Below are 21372 nucleotides of genomic sequence, written 5' to 3'. Positions count from 1 at the left end.
ACTGGCTTTCTGAGCTGGAGAGCTGAAACCATAGGGCCAATGAAGGCTGAAGGCTTGGGTGAGGCATGGCTAATGACCCCAGAACAATACCTGGGAGTGAGGCATGGTGTGAGATGCTGGAGGTGTACTGAGATACAGATCATGGTGAGAGACATTGGGACTGTTTGATGGAATGTTGGTGAGTTGGTTTGTAGCATGGAGTTTGCTTTTGTAATAAATTAATCCTGTAGGGGAGCATATATATACTTGGAATGCTTTTGTATATTTTTGGGAACCACTTAAAGGGAAATGGAGGGAGAAGTATGGGTTGTGCTGTGACATGCCATAGGATAGCACTCCAGGCAGGGATGCCTTCTGATAGACTCCTTATACCCACCTGCAGGTAAATAGATAACTGTTTGTTAAGTGCAAAGAGCTGAATCTGTGTGGGCAATCACTCAGAGCAGATACTTACCCTACAATTACACTGGTCCTTCCAGATATGTTGCCCACACTGATTCAGCACCTACTCTCCTTCCCCACTGACGCAGAGTCCCTACTCTGAGTCTGTATTTGTGAAGAAACTGAGGCAAGGTTGGGCCCACTCTGCTCTTTATATCCTGGGGAAGAGGGAGACATGAGGGCACAAAAGGCGCAATCCTGGCCCCATTAGACCCTGCTAGCTAAAAAGAACTTCTTGAGCATATGAAAAGTATGAACAACACCTCTTAAAGAATCAGTTACTGTAAGCTAAATGTTCTCTTCTTGTTTTAAAGAAACAGATCTCATCTCTCATCTGTCTTCCTTGCAGTGTGTGCACATGTCTTCGGTTGCTGAGAGAGATGGATGTTAACATGGATACCATAAGCACTAAAGTTGATAGTAATGCATCACGACTGAATAAGAAGTATGATGTATTATCTGCACTATATCACAAGTTTGAAAGGTAAAATGCACAATTTTTTTGTTTGAACTGATCGATTCATTTTTAGCTGACAACATTTATTTTGGTTTCTAAAACATATGTACTGAAGTGCCCATCCTAAACTTTAGGCATATCTCCCAGTATCTTAAAATCGGTTATACAGAAACACTGTTTACACCGTAACTATTATACTGCATTATAGGATCATCCTGTTGTTGCTTCTGTTGCTATTATTTGTACTATGGTAACACCAGGGGCCTCCAGCCTTCATTTTTAGGCATGGTACAGGTAAACTGTCCCTGAAAACCTAACCACCTAAGTAATCCCATTCAGTTCACATCCCATCATCTCCACAAAATGCCTGAGAAAAATGTTGAGATTTGAGCACATCTAAAAGTCTTTTTAAGTGTCTGTGTGCATCTTTTTCTCCTGAGCTGTGGGGTTGTGAGGAAGTGCATTCCAGAGGTGAAGGCTTATGGGAAATGGTCTGTCAGCAGCTCCCTTCCTTGTGTACTAAGGGTGAGCAATTTTGAGTGCCTCAGCTGATCACAAATACAGCAATATGACATGAGGAAATAGACTGTCTTGCATAACTCTAACCCAAAATTAATTAACAAAATTGTAGCCTTTTCTGAGGGGGAAGGAAAGGAGACACTGAAGGTGAATGGGGCAGATTTAAATCTTCTATGTGTATCCTTTTATTATTTTTTTTAAACCAACATAGGCTGCTTTAGAGAATTCTTAGAGTTTTGATATTTCTCCAAAGACAGAAATACAGGCAGTTTGCTATTCTTGAGTTTACTGGGACAGGGATGAACTCTCCTAGCTCTCAAAGATTTTTGGTCCATTGAAGTGCTAGTGTGTACCTCATGCTAGTATCTCAACCTCTCCTAGAATGCTCTTAAATTCCTTTCTGATTGCAGTCTTCAGTGAGAGGTACTTCACAGCACTGAGCATCAATGCAAGAGGGCCACAAGTCTTGTGGCATCAACAGAGTTGCCGCAGTGCTAAAGTATTTTTCAGCTTTGTGACATTGAACTGTTATGGTCTCTTGTATCAGTGCATCACCAAAAAATGTCCCATGGCCCTAAAGTATCCCTTTAGGATGACTGAAGGTGTATTGTATGGGTATTGTCAGCCATTGAGGCGCAAGCAACCAAACCAAGCATAGAGACAGGGCCACTGAATAGCCCGTAAGTGATTGCAGTCTTCAGTTCTTGGTGGTCTGCATTTTCATGTTTGTTTAGCTGTGAAATTCAAACATACTTCTAAGCTGGCTGCCTACAAGTTGGCTTTTATCTCTTGCCCATGGTATACACTGTTCTTGCTCCTTCCCACCCCCACCAGCGTATTTCTCCTCATATGTTAGGCAACTAGTCCTTTCATCTAAACAAATTCTTTTCAGTTGCTTAGCAACACTCCAGCAGGTTTTGCTGCTGCATGTCCTATTGATACTTCCCATTGCCTAAAGGGACATGGTAGATTTGCTTTCCTAAATGGGTAGTATCAATTCTTTGTTCTTTAACTCTAATCCAGTTTATCATTGCATTGATCATCAGTATGGAAGATGGAAAGTGCTAGGCAAGTCCAAAATATTTTTTCTCAAACCTACCATAGATAGGGTTGCCAACTGTCCTGGTTTGGCCAGGAGTCACCCAGAATTGGGCTTGATCTCCTGGAGGCTACTGAAGCCAAACTGCGAGATTTTAGGCTTCTAAAAGTCCAGTGGTGCAGTGGGATTAAGCAGGCTCCCTACCTGCCCTGGCTCTGTGCCACTGCCAGAAGCAGTAACATGTCCAGCAGTGGCTCCTAGGAGGAGGTGTGGCCAGAAGGTCTCTGCGTGCTGCCCCCCACCCTGAGCGCCAACTCCGCAGCTCCCATTGGCTGAGAACGGGGAACTGCAGCCAGTGGAAGCTGTGGGGACACTGCTTGCAGACAGGGTCCATGCACAGAGCCATCTGGCTGCCTGTGAGTCTAGGAGCTGCTGTTGGACAAGCCGCCGCTTCCAGGAGCCACCCAAGGTAAGCGCCCCCTGCACCTCAAGCCCCCTCCTGCACCCAAACCCCTTGCCCCAGGCCCCTCCAGTACCCAAACTTCCTCCCAAACCCCCTACGGCACCCCAACCTTCTCTCCCAGCCCCGAGCCCCTCCTGTACCCAAACCCCCTCCTGGAGCCTGCACCCTGAGTCCTCCACTGTACCAGTGCCATATGCCATACCCCAGGCTTAGCCCGGAGCCCACACCCCAACGCCCTGCCCCAGTCTGGTGAAAGTGAGTGAGGGTGGGGGAGAGCGAGCCACTGAGGCTGGCGTGAGCGGAGGAGTGGGGCCTTGGAGAAAGGGCAGGGCAGGGCTGTGGCCTTGGAAGGGGTGGGATGGGGCAGGACAAGAGTGTTTGGGTTTATGTAATTGAACAGTTGGCAACCCTAACCATAGGTCTTTTCTGAAGTATAAAAATGTCCCTTAATCTGCATGTTTCCTTTTAAATCTTGCCCCGACTATTTGTCTGGTGTCTTTCCTCACCCAGTCCTCATTTTTACCTTTTTTTCCTCATCTTTTTTTCTGTAAAATGTTTGTACAGTGACATTACAGAAGAAGGGACTTTGAGGCAAATTACAAGGATAAAATTTAAAACAGTATTGCCAACCTCAAGCATTCAAAAATTTGAGTCTGACTGAATCATGAGGCTTTACAATTTTTTTTTAAGGCTTTTGACTTCTGGTTCCTGAGCCGTTAGGTTGCACACTTGGATCATATTTTAGTGGTTTCTATTCTCTTCCCTCAATCATGAGGCCTAGGGCAACTTATTTTTAAAATGAGAGTTGTGAGTCTCTTATAATTGCTTGACTCCAAGAGCCTGGGGTTTTAAGAAGAAACTGATATGGTAACTCTTTCAACAGAATCATGAGATGGTAACACTGATCCAATACAGGCTGTAAAACAGTCAAGACACACTTCATCCAGTAGTTTGAGAGTGTACTACAGAGTCTACAATTTATTTACAAGACATTGGAAAATAATGTGCATGTAAATCCTGGCTTTCTGGAAAGTATGATTGCTTAATAGATCACCTTTTAAAATTGCTTTATTATGTGAGGTTTGATATAAGCATTCCAAGAAGAGCTGCTCCTTGTAAAACTACTAGTTATAACCAGCCCATTGTGGCTGTTTGTGACACTTGTAAAGCAGATTGGCAATGTTCTTTAATTACAATAACTGACGTTATCTGAGGTGGCATGTATTTCTGCTGTATTTAGCTGAAACAAAGAATGCTACACACTTGTTCTAGACTGAGAAAGGTATGCAAAGTAAGGAACTGAATTTTTTTTCCCCTAGGACTTGTGGACTTATCTACGTAGTACAGCCCAGCAGTCAGTAAGTCTGACTTTTATAATTTATATATATAAAATTTAGGAGGTGGTCCAAAGCATATGTTAGTATTTTACTTTTCTAACTACTTGCTTCTAAAGTGTATACAAAAAAAGAGAAAATCTATTGATGGCACCAAAATGTCTTGTGACTAGTTTAGATTGAGCAGGGACTAGGGTAGTTTCAGTGGGAAATGAAGAAAGCTGCAGAAGTGATATACTTGGTCAGTATATTCATGGTGCCACTTGCACCATGAATATCTCCACCTGCTGGCTTATGGATCAGCATGAAAGAAACTATCAGTGACAGGATGAACTTCATAAACATAGTAATAGATGAGAGGAAATATTGGCTGCTCTCAAAATTAGATTGAGTTAATGTATGACTGGAGAATAGGACCTTTTTGTCAGACATGAGCAAGAGAAAACTACTCACAATAATTTGAGTAAATTATCAACATTCACTTCCTTCACCCAGACATTAATGCTTAGCATTTCTTGAATGGAATAAGAACAATTAGCCTTTCCATTTCATAATTTGTTTGTAGTTTTAGTTCCATTCAGAATGTATTGTGGTAACTAATAAACCTTAAAGTGTATAGGAGAACTTTCTGCGTTGCCCTAAATGATTGAGTCCACAGACTCAAGTGATTCTCCAGAGACTATATTCAGAATTGTTGTAGAACTGTTGCTGTGAAATTTTTACTACTTTGCTACTTTGTCATCTGTGTATAGGATTGCTGCTGAATTGAGTTTCCCATTGGTTCTGAAAACTTCCTGGATCACGTTTTTGTTGGCGAAAGGTAAATTATGTTTCTAGTAATTATTGTAATTTCTTTTATTGGAGTGAATTTATAGACTTTTTGTTTGATATGTCCAATACAAGAAGCAAGACCGTTTGGCTGTTCTCTTAGCTGGCATTATGGACTGGGAAGTTTGAATATGGTATGTGATATCTTTCCTGCCACTTAGGAGGCTGCTGCTGTTCTGGCCACTTGGATTTGAGGGTGGAATGGTTTTTTTGGCGGTTTTTTTTTAAATGCCCCTATTTCATGAAAATGGCTGCCTGACACTGACCAGTATTTTATTTATATATATTTTAAATGGCCCTGAAGAAGTTTGTAAGATTGTTTCTTCACTGTGGTAACTCACTCTGTGAAGGGCTTGGGCCTTAGTGAAGGATAGGAGGCCAACACCATATTGTTATAGCAGTACAATCAGCATCTAAAGCCTCTTCTAGGCTAAGGAATTTATTTAAAAAAATCCTCATTTGCACCAATGGGAGCCCTAGTGTATACAAAGCTTGTGTGTTTACAACTGTCAATAAAACCTGCTTAGGAGCAGCTGAAATAACAGAGTTTTTGTTTCCTCCTAAAATTCTTGAGCATACCCATAAAGTTAAGGGGAGGGGAGGTTTTCTGCCTTGCCTTTTTGAGGGTCATGAGGAAGGGGTAAAATTCTATTAGGTATGGGAGGGTCAATAACAAAGGTTCCATAAGAGGTTTGAAGTAGATGAGCTCAGTCAAACTGAGGCTGGAAGTGAGCCTAGGTGGTACCCTTCTAGTCCTAGTGGTAAGGATAACTGTTAAACTGTATACACCATATACTGTTAATTTTTCAAGTGCTGTTACTACTTCTTCTTCTGTAACTTGTAAGTATATCACCTATCACGAAGACTGTTTGAACAGCCTGACTAACCTGAGCTTGGAATATAACAATTGCTGTGCTTTTAACTGACTCTGTATAAATGAAGAGAAATTATGTATTTTTTGTAAAACCAAGTTTAAGTAGTAATTGGAGAAGAGAAAAGGGGGAAAAATGACATAAATACAAAATAGTGATACATGAAGGCAAAGTAGTTGTCTACAGTGTCATTTATTCTTGAGTAAAAGGTGTGTGGGGGGAAGTCATATGCTGGAAAGTAAGAACTTCATGCACAGTTTAAGAAAAAAAATATGAATTACATGTGTATTTCCAGAGTGATAAATCCTTGTAAATCATGCATGGTTAAATACATCAAACTTCAGACATGCTCACATCCTAGGTGGTGTTTTCCAGAATCCGTTAACAGTGGTTTTGAGGTGAAACATCCAAATATTTCTTCTGTCAGGAATAATTTTATTTTAAACTCCAAGCATTCACTCATAAAATTCTTTTTTTACATTTTCAGGAAAAGTATTGCAGATGGAAGATGACCTGGTGATCTCTTTTCAGTTACTCTTATGTGTCCTTGATTATTTTATCAAACTATCACCACCGGCAATGCTCAAGGAGCCATACAGTAAGGATTTTAATCTTGTGTTCAGAAGCTTAAGGTTCATAAAGAAGTCAACTTCAGTCTCCTTAGGGGCTTCAACAGCGCCCACACTGAATGCAATAAATCTTCTGTTCTATCTTAACCTACGTCACAATTGTGTTTAAATTTTGGGTTATTGAATGAAATAGAACATGGCAATATATTTAATATATTAAAAGTCTTCCATTTTTACTATCCCTCCGCTCCCTTTACTGCCTTCCCACCTCCACAGGAGTACTCTAATGGCTTGGTAGTGTATCCGCAATACTGCTACTGAATGTACAAGGGACTTGAGAAATTGGATTGAAAAGCATTATTTAAATTTTGACTGGGATATTACATAAACGAAAGAGAGGTGGATGGGGGCATGATTTTACAGAGCTTTCTTGATGTATAGTAATGTGATGGTATCACCTCACTGCAGAATTTTCAGCTGTGGTCCAGTCTAACAGTATAGGGGACAGAATATGCAGCCATGAAGAGAAGAAGGAAAGAGGGGTGGGTAGATGGAGTAAAAGGTGGTTGGAATCATAACTCGGAACGAAAAGGTGTTTACAGAATTTTGCTATATAGATACTTTTTGTTGTTCTTCGAGTGATGGTCCCTATTGTAGTCCACTGAGGATCTACACGTGTGCACCATGTGTACGTAGCTGGAGAATTTGAAAGTAGTAGTGTCCAGTGGTCGATGCATGCGCCCTTGGGTTTACCTCATGATTTCGTCTGGGTGATGGTGGGATGGACCAACCGCATCTCCAATTCCTTCTCACCACATTGCATCCAGGTGCAGTCCTTCCCCAGCCTTACCCAAGAAGGCTGGGCCGTCCACCTCCGGAAGCACCTCATGGAAGTTGCCATGAGACCTCATTCTGACCTAGGCTGGGAAGCTCCCTGGTACATCAGCCTGAGAGCTAGGAGTGTGCCTCCAGCTACAGAGTCTGAGTGTGGCACCGGCAGACCACCACTGTGGACCCCGCGCTGGGGCCTAGTCGGGAGGTAAGGAAGCGTGCACATAAGCATGGTAGTAAGTTTTCCCCCAAACCTAAGAATGGGGACACTTCTTCCACAAGTTCCAGTCATGGGGAGGGAACATGCTCTAAAACACAAGAAGAGATAGCACAAGCTGACAGATCCACTGTATCAGGTACCAAACTGCATATCCTGTCAGTATCAGCGCCCCATAGATTGCGAGAACTGTCTGCTCTGGGGAAAACTACTGCTCTGGTTCCTGGTGCAGAAAGAGTACCCTTAATACAAGGGAGGTCAGGAAAAGCACCAGCACCCCCAGGAAGTATTTGTCCTAGGAAAGCTGAGGTCTCCATGCCTTCTGGGACCTTCTATTTAGGGAGACTATATCTCCCATTTATGACATGCCACAGCTGAGACACCCCATGCGCCGATGGTCTGTATGCTTCCACCAGTTCCGATGGTACTGCTGATGGAACAGGTGTCCCAAGTCTTCATCTTTGGAGGAGACCAATTGGGGCAGGGACTGTCCATCGATTACCGCCACTATGAATATCTGAGGAAGCCTTCTATATTGTGGCAATATTCCTCCATTCAAACTGTCACAGAGCCACTGGTTCCCCATACCGTGGGGCCCACTGTAACATCCTCTGGCTCTGTCATGCTGGCCTGGATCTCCTGTGTAAAGTGGCAGGAGAGCTTCACATCCCTCTGGAGGAGATCCAAGGCACTCAACATAAGCTGCTGGACATCTTTCACGCATCAGCACTGGGTAGAGTTACTCTGCCAATTAACAATGTCACCCTCGAGCCACCTAGAACAGTTTGGCATACACCAGCCACAATACTCCGACCCTATGTACCAGTTAAGGGATCTGAGTTTCTTTTCTTGCACCCCCTCCCATCCTCAATTCTCTTGTAGTCTAGGTAGCAACGGGACAGTCCAAACAACAACACCCATGCTCCATTTAATCCAATAAGGAGGGCAAGTGGTTGGACCTTTTGGCTTGCAAGGTCTTCTCAGCCAGCATTCAGTTCAGGATTTTGAAGTATCAGGGATTACTTGCCAGATACAATTTCCTGAATTACAGTGAACTAGAGGACTTTGCGGAAAAACTGCTGTGGCAAGACAGGACCCACTTCTAGGCAATAGAGGAAAGGAAACTGGTAGATAGGACATCTCTTCTATCACCTGTGGATGTGGCAGATACTTCATCGCACTCTGTGGCTTCAGGCATAGTCATGCGGAGGGAATTGTGGCTCCGTTCCTCAGGTTTCCTCAGGGAATTGCAAAATATGACTGAAAACCTCCCTTTCAATGAGTCCCATCTTTTAACCAGAAAACGGTGATTCTCTCCACACCCTCAAAGATTAGAGGGCTACGCTTTCTTCCCTGGGTATTTACACACCTGCTCCCAAGCATAAATTCTACTGTCCACCACCCACACAATGTTACAGGACCTCCGGTTTTTCTATCTGAGGCCATACGAACCATCATGGAAGTGTGTCAAAAGGCTCAAAGATATTGTTCTCTGGGTCCACCTTCACAATCTTCTTCCTGCCAGATGCAATTTCCACAGAAAAGATCTTTCTGAGGAACTCTAGAGCAGGGGTTCTCAACCTTTTTCTTTCTAAGTCCCCCCCCTTCCCTCCCAAAAATGCAATAAAAAAAATCTATGGCCCACCTGTGCCACAATAACTTTTTCAGCATATAAAAGCCAGGGCCAGTGTTAGGGGATAGCAAACAGAGCAATTGCCAGGGGCCCCATACCACAGGGGGCCCTGCAAAGCTAATTTGCTCAGGCTTTGGCTTCAGACCTGGGTGGCAGGGCTTGGAGCCCTGGGCTTCAGCCCCAGGTGGTGGGGGTTAGGCTTTCTGCCCTGGGCCCCAGCAAGTCTAATGCCGGCCTTGTATGGCTGACCCGCTGAAAGCTGTTTGCAACCCCCTGAGTTGGGCCCCAGACCCCTGGTTTAGAACAACTGCTTTAGAGAGCCTCCCTTACTGCCACAGAACCACCCCACTCCTTTCTGGGGTCGTCTGGCACTCTTTCTACCAGCTTGGAGTGCAATAAAAATGGACAAGTGGGTGCAAAATGTCATCCACATGGCTATATGATCGAGTTCATCATGCTGTCTCATCCACAGCCAGTTCCCCCATCCTTCCTCAGGGATCACTCTCACGACAACATCCTCACCCTAGAGGTGAACTCCTTACTACAGAGGAGCGATATAATGGGTTCCTCTGGAATACGAGGGGATGGCATTCCTGTTCAACTTCCTAATACCCAAAAAGAAAGGCCGATGGAGACCTATTCTGTACCTGTGCCTTCTCAATTGCTTCATCCTCAAGCCCAAGTTTCTTATGGTCAAGTTAGGAGCGATCATCCCATCATTAGAAAAAGGCATGTGGTTAACAGCTCTCAGTATGCAAGATGTCTACTTTCACAGACTTTCATACAGCCCACAGACAGGATCTGAGGTTCATGGTCAGCTCGCACCATTTTCAGGTACAGGGTCCTTACATGAGGACTCACCACTGCTCCCAGGATCTTCACCAAGGTTTTCTCAGTAATGGTGGCGTACCTCAGACATTATGGGGTCCTTGTGTTCCCTTATCTTGACAACTGGCTCCTGGCGGCCCGATCCAGATGCGAATCCCAAGTTTCAACCTCCATGTAGCTCAGACTCCTTTCCTCCATTGGAGTCCGCATCAATGTCGAAAAATCAACGTTGGACCAAACAACCCCTAGACTTTATAGGGGCCTGCATTAACTCGGTCACAGCATGAGCCTGCCTACAAACGCAGAGGTTCCAGACTCTGCAAGAACTCATAGCCCATGTCAACATTTTGTCCCAGCCAGGACCTACGTATCCCTCCTTGGCCACATGGCTTCGTGCACATACATTACTGCCTTCGCTTGCCTCCACCTTCACTGCTTCCAGATGTGGCTCCAGAAGATTTACTCACCCATGCATCATGCCATCGACCTTGTTACTCTCTTCCATCCACTGGTGGACAGACCCATGACAGGTTTGCATAGGGGTTCCCTTTCTCCCCATTTCCCCGGACAAGACAATCATCACCAACTCATCCCTCATAAGTTGGGGAGTGCATATGGGCAATCACATGACACAGGGAAGATGGACTCCTTGGGAATCCAGGATGCACATCAACATTTTGGAACTCAGGGTATAAGGAAGGCATGCCACGTATTTCTCCTGTTCATCAGTTCCCATTATGTTCTTATGTCGGACAACACCTCCAGTGTTTACTATGTCAACTGTGTTCAGATGCAGTCAACCTCTGGAATTGGTGCATCACGCACCAGATCCTCTTATCTGCATTCTATCTCCCGGGGACACAACGTGATTGCAGACTTGCTCAGCAGGCAGTTTGTGATTGATCACGAGTGGGAATTCCATGACACTGTGGTACGTGACATCTTTGACCAGTGGGGGATCTCCGACCACAGATCTCTTTGCATCGCCCATCAACAACAAATGGAAGCACATACTGCCACGGGGACGGAGGGTGCCCTGATCTCCCCTCTCAGGGCGATGCTCTCATACTCCCCTGGTCAGACCAGATCAGCTATGCCTTACCTCTTCCACTCCAGCCATGAGTATGCCGCAAGATCAGACAAGACAGAGCGACAGTCATCCTGATCACCCCTTGCTGGCCCAGACCATTCTGATTTCCTAACCTCCTTTGCATGACTGTCCATCCCTCAATTTCCATCCCTACTTTCCCCAATCTACTGACACAGCACGAAATCAGACATCCCAATTCACAAGTGTCTTCTCAGAGCATTGTATTTGTATGAACATCTTCTCTAGAACTGGCATGTTCATCAGAGGTGCAGAACATCCTCTCTAGCAGCAAGAAAGAGTCCACTAGGCATTGCTACCGGGCCAAGTGGAAACACTTTGCCTCCTGGGCCCAACAAAATGGGCTTTCCCCAGAAGTGGTGGGGATTCCCCTTCTTCTGGATTACCTTCAAGGACAGAAGGTATCGGGTCTCGCTTTCAACTCTCTCAAGGTCCACTGAGCGGCAGATAGCACTGTCCACCCCCTGTGGAAGAAAATTCCATCTTTCCACTTTTGTTGACTGCTAGGTTTTGGAAAGGCCTCATGTAACCTCCCAACCCATTCAACCCCTCACTCTCCAGTGGGACCTCAGCCTAGTTCTACCTGCACTACTGTAATCACCCGTTGGACTGCTGGCATTGTGCCACGTGTCCCTCTTTTTCATGAAAGTCACTTTCCTTTTTGCTATCACTTTGGCAAGAAGGTTTGGTGAACTGGAGACCCTGATGGCGGACCCTCCTTTCATGACTTTCCATAAAGGTGAAGTCTTCCTGCGCCTGCATCCCAAATTTCGGCCAAAGGTCATCTCCCAGTTTCATGTTAATCAATCCATTTGCTTACTTGCTTTCTTTCTGAAGCCTCACTCCTTGGAAGACGAATGGTGATTCCACTTGCTTGATGTCCATTGGTCCTGGGGCTTCTACCTGCAGAAGACAAGGCCAATCAGGAAAGTCTCTTCCGCCCCCCCGCTCCTCCCCTCCCCGGTCGTAATAGCTGTAAGAGTTAAAGGGTAGGCAATCTTCACACCAAGAATCTCCAAGTGGACTTTTTGGGGTTCATTACTTTATCAGACCTGCTTGGGAAGCTGGCCCAGTTCACAAGAGCCCAGGGTTCAACCCTAACCTCCCTCTGTGATGTGCTGCTCAGGGACATATATAGAGCAGCCACTTGGAGTTCATTACGCACAATGCATAGCAAAAGGTGTCTTGATGCAGGACTCAGTGGTGGATGCCTCTTTTGGTGTGGCTGTCCTCTGCTCAAACATTCCGTCTTCATCCTCACAACCTCATCTGACTTAGGTAGTGCTTATTAATCACACTCAGTGGAATACTATAGGTACCATCACTTGAAGAACAGGATGTTATTTACCTGTAATTGGAGGTTCTTCGAGATGTGCATTCCCTATCTGTATTCTACTTCCCACCTCCTTGTCTTCTGCTATGGATCTGTTGGATATGTGGTGGTGAAGCAACTGGAGATGCAGTCGGTCCACCCCACTCTTTATTACTTCCGACGAAACCATGAGGCGAGCCAAGGGTGCATGTGCAGACCAACGGACACTACTGACAAATTCTCTGGCTCTGGACATGTGCGCATGCATAAACCCTCAGTGGAATACAAATAGGGACCGCACATCTTGAACTTCCAGTTACAGGTAAGTAACCTCCTCTTTCCTTGGTTTGACTTTGAGCTGACTTAAGTTGAACTCTTACATTAGTAAATGTTCATTCCTGTTGAAAATCATAAACTTCTCTAAACAGTAACTTTTAGTATGTTGTCCTTGTACATTTAAAACTTGGGAAATGTTACTAAGAACACTATAAGTGGTGTCACAAAGCAGTCTTGTGTAACTTTGGATAGTACTTCATTTTTATGTTGGGTATCTTCTACCAGGGGACACAGATTTTAAAGGTATATTGCAATATTAGAAAGTAGGGTATATGAACAAGGGAAAAAAAGCTGGAGTTAATTGGGTTTTTCCTTCAACAGGATTGGGGAAGGATATTGTCAGTAATGTCCTTGGCTTTTTTTGTCTTGATCCATAACTTGTATGGATAACCTGAATTTGTCTGATTATTCATTGATGAATAGCTTCAAATGGATGGATTATTGGTGGTCTTGTTATCCCTACTCCTTTTGAACTTTAATGGTCAAAAAGACTCCCTTTTTATTCTAAGGACAATTTTAACATCCATGTAAATAAGTAATGGAGAAAGAATAGCCTTGGGGTTAAGATATGGCTCCCCAAAGCTGATAAGAGTTTAAATTCATCCTTTGTAAAGTGTATTGATGTAGGATAGACACTATACATAGTACTGCCAAGCTTAAACATTCAAAAATCCTGAGTCTGGCCCCAAAAGTTGAGCTTTTTATAAAAATAAATAAATAAAATCTGGGTTCTGTGCCTTCTCTTTGAATCTTAAGAGTTCACATTATTATTTTTTTTTTCAAATGCAACTATGAGAACTAGAAACTTGTTTTAATATGAAAGGTGAGATTCTGATATCACTTGACTCCAAAAACTGGAGCTTTAAGAAAAATAGGTATTTTAATCACAAATTCAATATTAACAGTTGACAATATGCAAAATATTACATTAATATTCCAGATGAGTGCCAGCCACAGTTTCCACAGGCACTGCTTAAGCTCTCTCCCAAATCTGTCAGAGCTTCTCAATCCTGATCAGTAACACACTGTAGTATTCAAGTCCTGGTGACAGTGGAAAGGCTTTAAATTTTGATATGAATAAAACAAAAGGGGACTACGATGAGACTACTAAAGTAGAACAGCTGGGCAAAAACTTTGAACAGTTACCAATCACCAAACTGACAATTACCAATCTAGAATACCAATTTAAAATGTAAAATTTTTTTTTTTTTAATTTATAGTATAGTTTATACATTGATATAATGCAACATATAATTTATAAAAGTTAATTCAGTAAAGATGAAATTAAACTACTTTGACCTTTTAAAAAACAAAACATGGTTTTGACCTTAATGAAACAAAAATCTGAAATTTTCTAATGTGGAAAATTTCAAAATGTTAGGTTTTTTGTTCCAAAATTGTGTAAAATAAATTTATAATTTTTTATTGAATGGAAATTCCAGGTGGTTCTTCGAGCGTCCTCTGCATATTCCTGTTCTTGGGGTACCAAAGGCTTCAGTATGTGATCCACAATTGGAGGTTGAACTGGGTCCTATGATTATGTCAGACAGCCTTCTCCCAAGCAAAGTTGTTATGCATGAGGTAATGCCAGAGTCCCACTGTATCCTTCAGGGGAATATGATACCAGCTTAGGGAAGTTGGCAGGACTGGCCTATGCCTCCTTGAATATCCCAGCTGTACTGGCCAACTTCTTCTCCTTCCCCTTACCAGTCTAGAATGTTGAATTCTCTGGTGCTGGAGCATCTTCCAATGCAGTCTGTGGATATGAGTTACAGAATGCCATCAGTAGGTTTGGAGAAGAACTTGCATCCATTTTTTTTCATATTCTGGGGTCTACTGCCAAGGCTAAATTCTCCTTGCCTGTATTAGAATGGCTGTGGCAACTTCAAAATCCCTTGATCCAAACCATCTTTGTGTCAACCAGTCTCTAAAAAGGCAGACAAATTATGTCAGATCCCACAGGATGGGTTTATTGTTTTCATGTGCACCCTCAGTCAAACTCATTATAACAGCAACACAGCAAAAGTCTAGATCAGTTTTTCAACTTTCTACCCCCATGGATAAAGAAAGGAAAAAAATGGATTCTCTGGGCAGAAAATCATTTTCTTCCTTCTCCTTAAACAAATGCATAACTAGCTACTAAGCAGTTATGGATAGATATCAGTTTATGGGAGACTATATCTGTCTTTATTGTTTTACCAGAAGAGCAAAATAAAATTTAATATCAGCCCTTGATAAAGAGGGCCAAAATGTGGCCAAGCATGCTCTTAAGGCATCATCTGATGTTTCTGTTACTGCCTCAAGGTCATTGGTATCTGAAGTAGCTCTGCAAAGACATATTTGGTTATGTTTATCTTCTCTCCCATTGAATCCTGGCTTTAAAATAGAAGACGTACCCTTTGAAGGGGATAATTTACTTAATGCAAAAATGGAGAAGACACTGGGAAAACTGAAAGGCGTGATCCACAGTGTCGTAAATATAAAGGGAAGGGTAAACCCCTTTAAAATCCCTCCTGGCAAGAGGAAAAATTCTCTTACCTGTAAAGGGTTAAGAAGCTAAAGGTAACCTTGGTGGCACCTGACCAAAATGACCAATGAGGAGACAAGATACTTTCAAAAGCTGGGAGGAGGGAGAAAAACAAAGGGTCTGTGTCTGTCTGATGCTTTTGCCAGAGACAGAACAGGAATGGAGTCTTAGAACTTAGTAAGTAATCTAGCTAGGTATGTGTTAGATTATGATTTCTTGAAATGGCTGAGAAAATAGCTGTGCTGAATAGAATGAATATTCCTGTCTGTTTCAGAGTAACAGCCGTGTTAGTCTGTATTCGCAAAAAGAAAAGGAGTACTTGTGGCACCTTAGAGACTAACCAATTTATTTGAGCATAAGCTTTTGTGAGCTACAGCTCACTTCATCGGATGCATACTATGGAAAATACAGAAGATGTTTGTTTTTATACACACAAATCATGAAAAAATGGGTGTTTATCACTACAAAAGGTTTTCTCTCCTCCCACCCCACTCTCCTGCTGGTAATAGCTTATGTAAAGTGATCACTCTCCTTACAATGCGTATGATAATCAAGGTGGGCAATTTCCAGCACAAATCCAGGGTTTAACAAGAATGTCTGAGGAGGGGGGGGGGTGATGGAAAACAAGGGGAAATAGGTTACCTTGCATAATGACTTAGCCACTCCCAGTCTCCATTCAAGCCTAAGTTAATTGTATCCAATTTGCAAATGAATTCCAATTCAGCAGTCTCTCGCTGGAGTCTGGATTTGAAGTTTTTCTGTTGTAATATCGCAACTTTCATGTCTGTAATCGCGTGACCAGAGAGATTGAAGTGTTCTCGACTGATTTATGAACGTTATAATTCTTGACATCTGATTTGTGTCCATTTATTCTTTTACGTAGAGACTGTCCAGTTTGACCGATGTACATGGCAGAGGGGCACTGCTGGCACATGATGGCATATATCACATTGGTGGATGTGCAGGTGAACGAGCCTCTGCTAGTGTGGCTGATGTTATTAGGCCCTGTGATGGTGTCCCCTGAATAGATATGTGGGCACAGTTGGCAACGGGCTTTGTTGCAAGGATAGGTTCCTGGGTTAGTGGTTCTGTTGTGTGGTGTGTGGTTGCTGGTGAGTATTTGCTTCAGGTTGGGGGGCTGTCTGTAGGCAAGGACTGGCCTGTCTCCCAAGATTTGTGAGTGTGTTGGGTCATCCTTCAGGATAGGTTGTAGATCCTTAATAATGCGTTGGAGGGGTTTTAGTTGGGGGCTGAAGGTGACGGTTAGTGGCGTTCTGTTGTTTTCTTTGTTAGGCCTGTCCTGTAGTAGGTGACTTCTGGGAACTCTTCTGGCTCCATCAATCTGTTTCTTCACTTCTGCAGGTGGGTACTGTAGTTGTAAGAATGCTTGATAGAGATCTTGTAGGTGTTTGTCTCTGTCTGAGGGGTTGGAGCAAATGCGGTTGTATCGCAGAGCTTGGCTGTAGACGATGGATCGTGTGGTGTGGTCAGGGTGAAAGCTGGAGGCATGTAGGTAGGAATAGTGGTCAGTAGGTTTCCGGTATAGGGTGGTGTTTGTGACCATCGTTTATTAGCACTGTAGTGTCCAGGAAGTGGAACTCTTGTGTGGACTGGACCAGGCTTATATATATTATATATATTATTTATGATGATGGGATGGAAATGGTTGAAATCATGGTGAAATTCCTCAAGAGCTTCTTTTCCATGGGTCCAGATGATGAAGATGTCATCAATATAGCACAACTAGAGTAGGGGCGTTAGGGGATGAGAGCTGAGGAAGGGTTGTTCTAAGTCAGCCATAAAAATGTTGGCATACTGTGGGGCCATGCAGGTACCCATAGCAGTGCCGCTGATTTGAAGGTATACATTGTCCCCAAATGTAAAATAGTTATGGGTAAGGACAAAGTCACAAAGTTCAGCCACCAGGTTAGCCGTGAAATTATCGGGGATAGTGTTCTTGACGGCTTGTAGTCCATCTTTGTGTGGAATGTTGGTGTAGAGGGCTTCTACATCCATATTGGCCAGGATGGTGTTATCAGGAAGATCACCGATGGATTGTAGTTTCCTCAGGAAGTCAGTGGTGTCTTGAAGGTAGCTGGGAGTGCTGGTAGCGTAGGGCCTGAGGAGGGAGTCTACATAGCCAGACAATCCTGCTGTCAGGGTGTCAATGCCTGAGATGATGGGGTGCCCAGGATTTCCAGGTTTATGAATCTTGGGTAGTAGATAGAATATCCCAGGTCAGGGTTCCAGGGGCGAATACTCACCAGCAACCACATACCACACAACAGAACCACTAACCCAGGAACCTATCCCTGCAACAAAGCCCGTTGCCAACTGTGCCCACATCTATTCAGGGGACACCATCAGAGGGCCTAATAACATCAGCCACACTAGCAGAGGCTCGTTCACCTGCACATCCACCAAAGTGATATATGCCATCATGTGCCAGCAATGCCCCTCTGCCATGTACATTGGTCAAACTGGACAGTCTCTACGTAAAAGAATAAATGGACACAAATCAGATGTCAAGAATTATAACATTCTTAAACCAGTCGGAGAACACTTCAATCTCTCTGGTCACGCGATTACAGACATGAGTTGCGATATTACAACAGAAAAACTTCAAATCCAGACTCCAGCGAGAGACTGCTGAATTGGAATTCATTTGCAAATTGGATACTATTAACTTAGGTTACCTTGCATAATGACTTAGCCACTCCCAGTCTCTATTCAAGCCTGTTTCCCTTTGTTTTCCTAACCCCCTCCCCTTCCTCAGACATTGTTGTTAAACCCTGGATTTGTGCTGGAAATGGCCCACCTTGATTATCATACACATTGTAAGGAGAGTGATCACTTTACATAAGCTATTACCAGCAGGAGAGTGGGGTGGGGAGAGAGAGAACCTTTTGTAGTGATAAACACCCATTTTTTCATGATTTGTGTGTATAAAAACAAACATCTTCTGCGTTTTCCACAGTATGCATCCGATGAAGTGAGCTGTAGCTCACGAAAGCTTATGCTCAAATAAATTGGTTAGTCTCTAAGGTGCCACAAGTACTCATTTTCTTATTTCTGTCTGTGTCTTTTTTGTAACTTAAGGTTTTGCCTAGAGGGATTCTCTGTTTTGAATCTAATTACCCTGTGAGGTATCTACCATCCTGCTTTTACAGAGGTGATTCCTTTACTTCTATTAAAAGTCTTGTAAGAAAACTAAATGCTTTTTCATTGTTCTAAGATCCAAGGGTTTGGGTTTGTGGTCACCTATGCAAATTGAGGATTTTTACCAAACCTTCCCCAGGAAGTGGGGTGCAAGGGTTGGGAGGATTTTGGGGGGAAGACGTGTCCAAACTACATTTTTTTCAGGAACCCAGATAAAGTTTGGTGGTGGCAGTGGAAGTCCAGGGGCAAAAGGGTAAAATAGTTTGTACCTTGGGGAAGTTTTAACCTAAGCTGGTAAAAGTAAGCTTAGGAGGTTTTCATGCAGGTCCCCACATCTGTACCCTAGAGTTCAGAGTGGGGAAGGAACCTTGATACACAGCAAGATAGTTAAGGAGGCAGAATTCCTATAGAAGGAGGATGTAAACACCTGTGTTCAGGAATCACAGGCAGTATCCCATTTTCCTCTTCCTCTTATTATAATCAGAGAAGACAGCCTTACATCACATGAAGGCAGACCACTTGAAATAAAAATTTTGTAAGCACTATATGTGAAAGAGAGCCTAGTCAAGTATAAATAAAATCTTAAGTGAATCAAACAGTACCATAGAATCTCCATGAGTAGAAATTCCATGTTTCATTAATAAGAGTATAGCAGTAGGATTATGCTACCGACTACCTGATCAGGATGGTGATAACAGTTGTGAAATTCTCAGGGAAAAGTGAAATGTTCCCAGTAAACATGAGGATAGTTGAAATAACATAAGAACGGCCATACTGGTCAGACGAAAGGTCCATTTGGCCCAGTATCCTGTCATCCAACAGTGGCCAATGCCAGGTGCCCCAGAGGGAATGAACAGAACAGGTAATCGAGTGATCCATCCCATTTCCCATTCCCAGCTTCTGGCAAACAGGGGCTAGGGCCACCATTCCTGCCTGTCCTGGCTAATAGCCATGGATAGACCTATCCTCCATGAATTTATCTATTCTTTTTTGAACGCTGTTATTGTCTTGGCCTTCACAATGTCCTCTGGCAAGGAGTTCCACAGGTTGACTGTGTGTTGTGTGAAGAAATTTTGTTTGTTGCCTATTAATTTCATTTGGTGACCTTGTGTTAGGAGGAGGAGTAAATAACACATCCTTATTTACTTTTTCCACACCAGTCATGATTTTATAGACCTCAATCATATCCCCCTTAGTCATCTCTTTTCCAACCTGAAAAGTCCCAATCATATTAATCTCTCCTCATATGGAAGCTGTTTCGTACCTCTAATCATTTTTGTTGCCCTTTTCTGAACCTTTTCCAGTTCCAGTATATCTTTTTTGAGATGGGTCAACCATATCTGCAAGCAGTATTCAAGATGTGGGCATGGGCGTACTATGGATTTATATAGGGCAAACAGGATATTTTCTGTTTGTCTTATCTATATCTATCTTAATGATTCCCAACATTCTCTTAGCTTTTTTGAGTGCTGCTGCACATTGAGTGGATGTTTTCAGAAACTATCCACGACTCCCCCCAAGATCTTTCTTTTAACCCATTACTAATCCATGAGAGAACCTTATCCAATGAATGCCTACTTTGCTTAATACTCCTTTGTGAGGGAACTTGTCAAAGGCTTTCTGAAAGTCAAAGTACACTGTATCCACTGGATTACCCTTGTCTACATGCTTGTTGACATCCTCAAAGAATTCTATTAGTGAGGCACGATTTCCCTTTATAAAAGCCATGTTGACCCTTCTCCAATGAATTGTGTTCATCTATGTATCTGTTAATTCTGTTCTACACTATTATTTCAACCAGTCTGCCTGGTAATGAAGTTAAACTTACTGGTCTATAAGTTGCCAGGATTGCCTCTGGAGCTTTTTTAAAAATGGGTATTACATTAGCTATCCACCAGTCATCAGTACTGAAGCAATAGGCTATATATCAGTGTTAATAGTTCTGCAATATCATATTTGAGTTCCTGCAGAACTCTTGGGTGAATACCATCTGGTCCTGATGACTTATTACTATTTATAAATTTGTTCCAAATCTGGGACAGTTCCTCAGATTTGTCACCTAAAAAGAATGGCTCAGGTGTGGGAAACACCCTCACATCTTTTACAGTGAAAACAGATGCAAAGACTCATTTAGCTTCTCCACTATCACCTTGTCTTCCTTAAGTGCTCCTTTAGCATCCCATTCCTTCAGTGGCCCCACTGATTGTTTAGAAGGCTTCCTGCTTCTGATGTACTTTAAAGAATGTGCTGTTTGTGTCTTTTGCTAGTTCCTCTGCAAATTCTTTTTTGGCCTGCCTAATGATACTTTTACACTTGATTTGCCATAGTTTATGCTCCTTTCTATTTTCCTCACTAGGATCTGACGTCCAGTTTTTAAAAGCTGTCTTTGTCTCTAATCACCTCTTTTACTCTGGTTAGCCATGGTGGCATTTTTTTGGTCCTCTTGCTGTGTTTTTTTTAATTATTATTAGGGATATACAGTTAGTCAGGTCCTCTTTTATGGTGTTTTAAATAATTTCCATGCAGCTTGTAGGCATTTCGCTTGTGACTGTTCCTTTTAATTTCTATTTAAATAGCCTCCTCATTTTTGTGTAGTTCACCTTTTTGAAGTTAAATACTACTGTATTTGGTTTCTTTGGTATTTAGATTATAATCACTATTGCCAAGAGGTTCAGCTATAACCTCTTGGACCAGATCCTGTGTGCCTATAAGGACTAAGTCAAGAATTGCCTCAACTTTTGAGGGTTCCAGGACTATTTGATCCATGAAGCAGTCATTAGTGGTGTCTAAAAATTTCATCTCTGTATCCCATCCTGGCTACAAACACAGAAAACACAATAATAATTTATGATTATGGTTAAAAGATACAAAACCAAGGGTAGGAATAAATGGTCAGTTT

General features: G+C 42.8%; 1 protein-coding gene across 3 annotated transcripts in view; it reads left to right on the top strand.

Moving 5' to 3' along the window:
• The window catches only part of RB1 (RB transcriptional corepressor 1), a 165277-nt gene that overhangs the window by 27948 nt on the left and 115957 nt on the right, over positions 1 to 21372 (top strand). For all 3 annotated transcript variants that reach the window (XR_012640524.1, XM_074960742.1, XM_074960752.1), the window contains exons 4-7: positions 791 to 925; positions 4239 to 4277; positions 5006 to 5073; positions 6441 to 6551. Coding sequence is in view for 2 of the 3 variants with exons in the window: in XM_074960742.1 (XP_074816843.1) it covers positions 791 to 925; positions 4239 to 4277; positions 5006 to 5073; positions 6441 to 6551 (353 nt within the window). In the remaining variant the exon portion in view is untranslated. The remainder of the gene's footprint in view (positions 1 to 790; positions 926 to 4238; positions 4278 to 5005; positions 5074 to 6440; positions 6552 to 21372) is intronic.

This window comes from Natator depressus, chromosome 1 (assembly GCF_965152275.1).
Source record: "Natator depressus isolate rNatDep1 chromosome 1, rNatDep2.hap1, whole genome shotgun sequence".
Taxonomy (NCBI): domain Eukaryota; kingdom Metazoa; phylum Chordata; order Testudines; family Cheloniidae; genus Natator; species Natator depressus.
The sequence above is the reverse complement of the archived record's forward strand: the minus strand, read 5'-3'. Positions and strand labels throughout refer to the sequence as shown.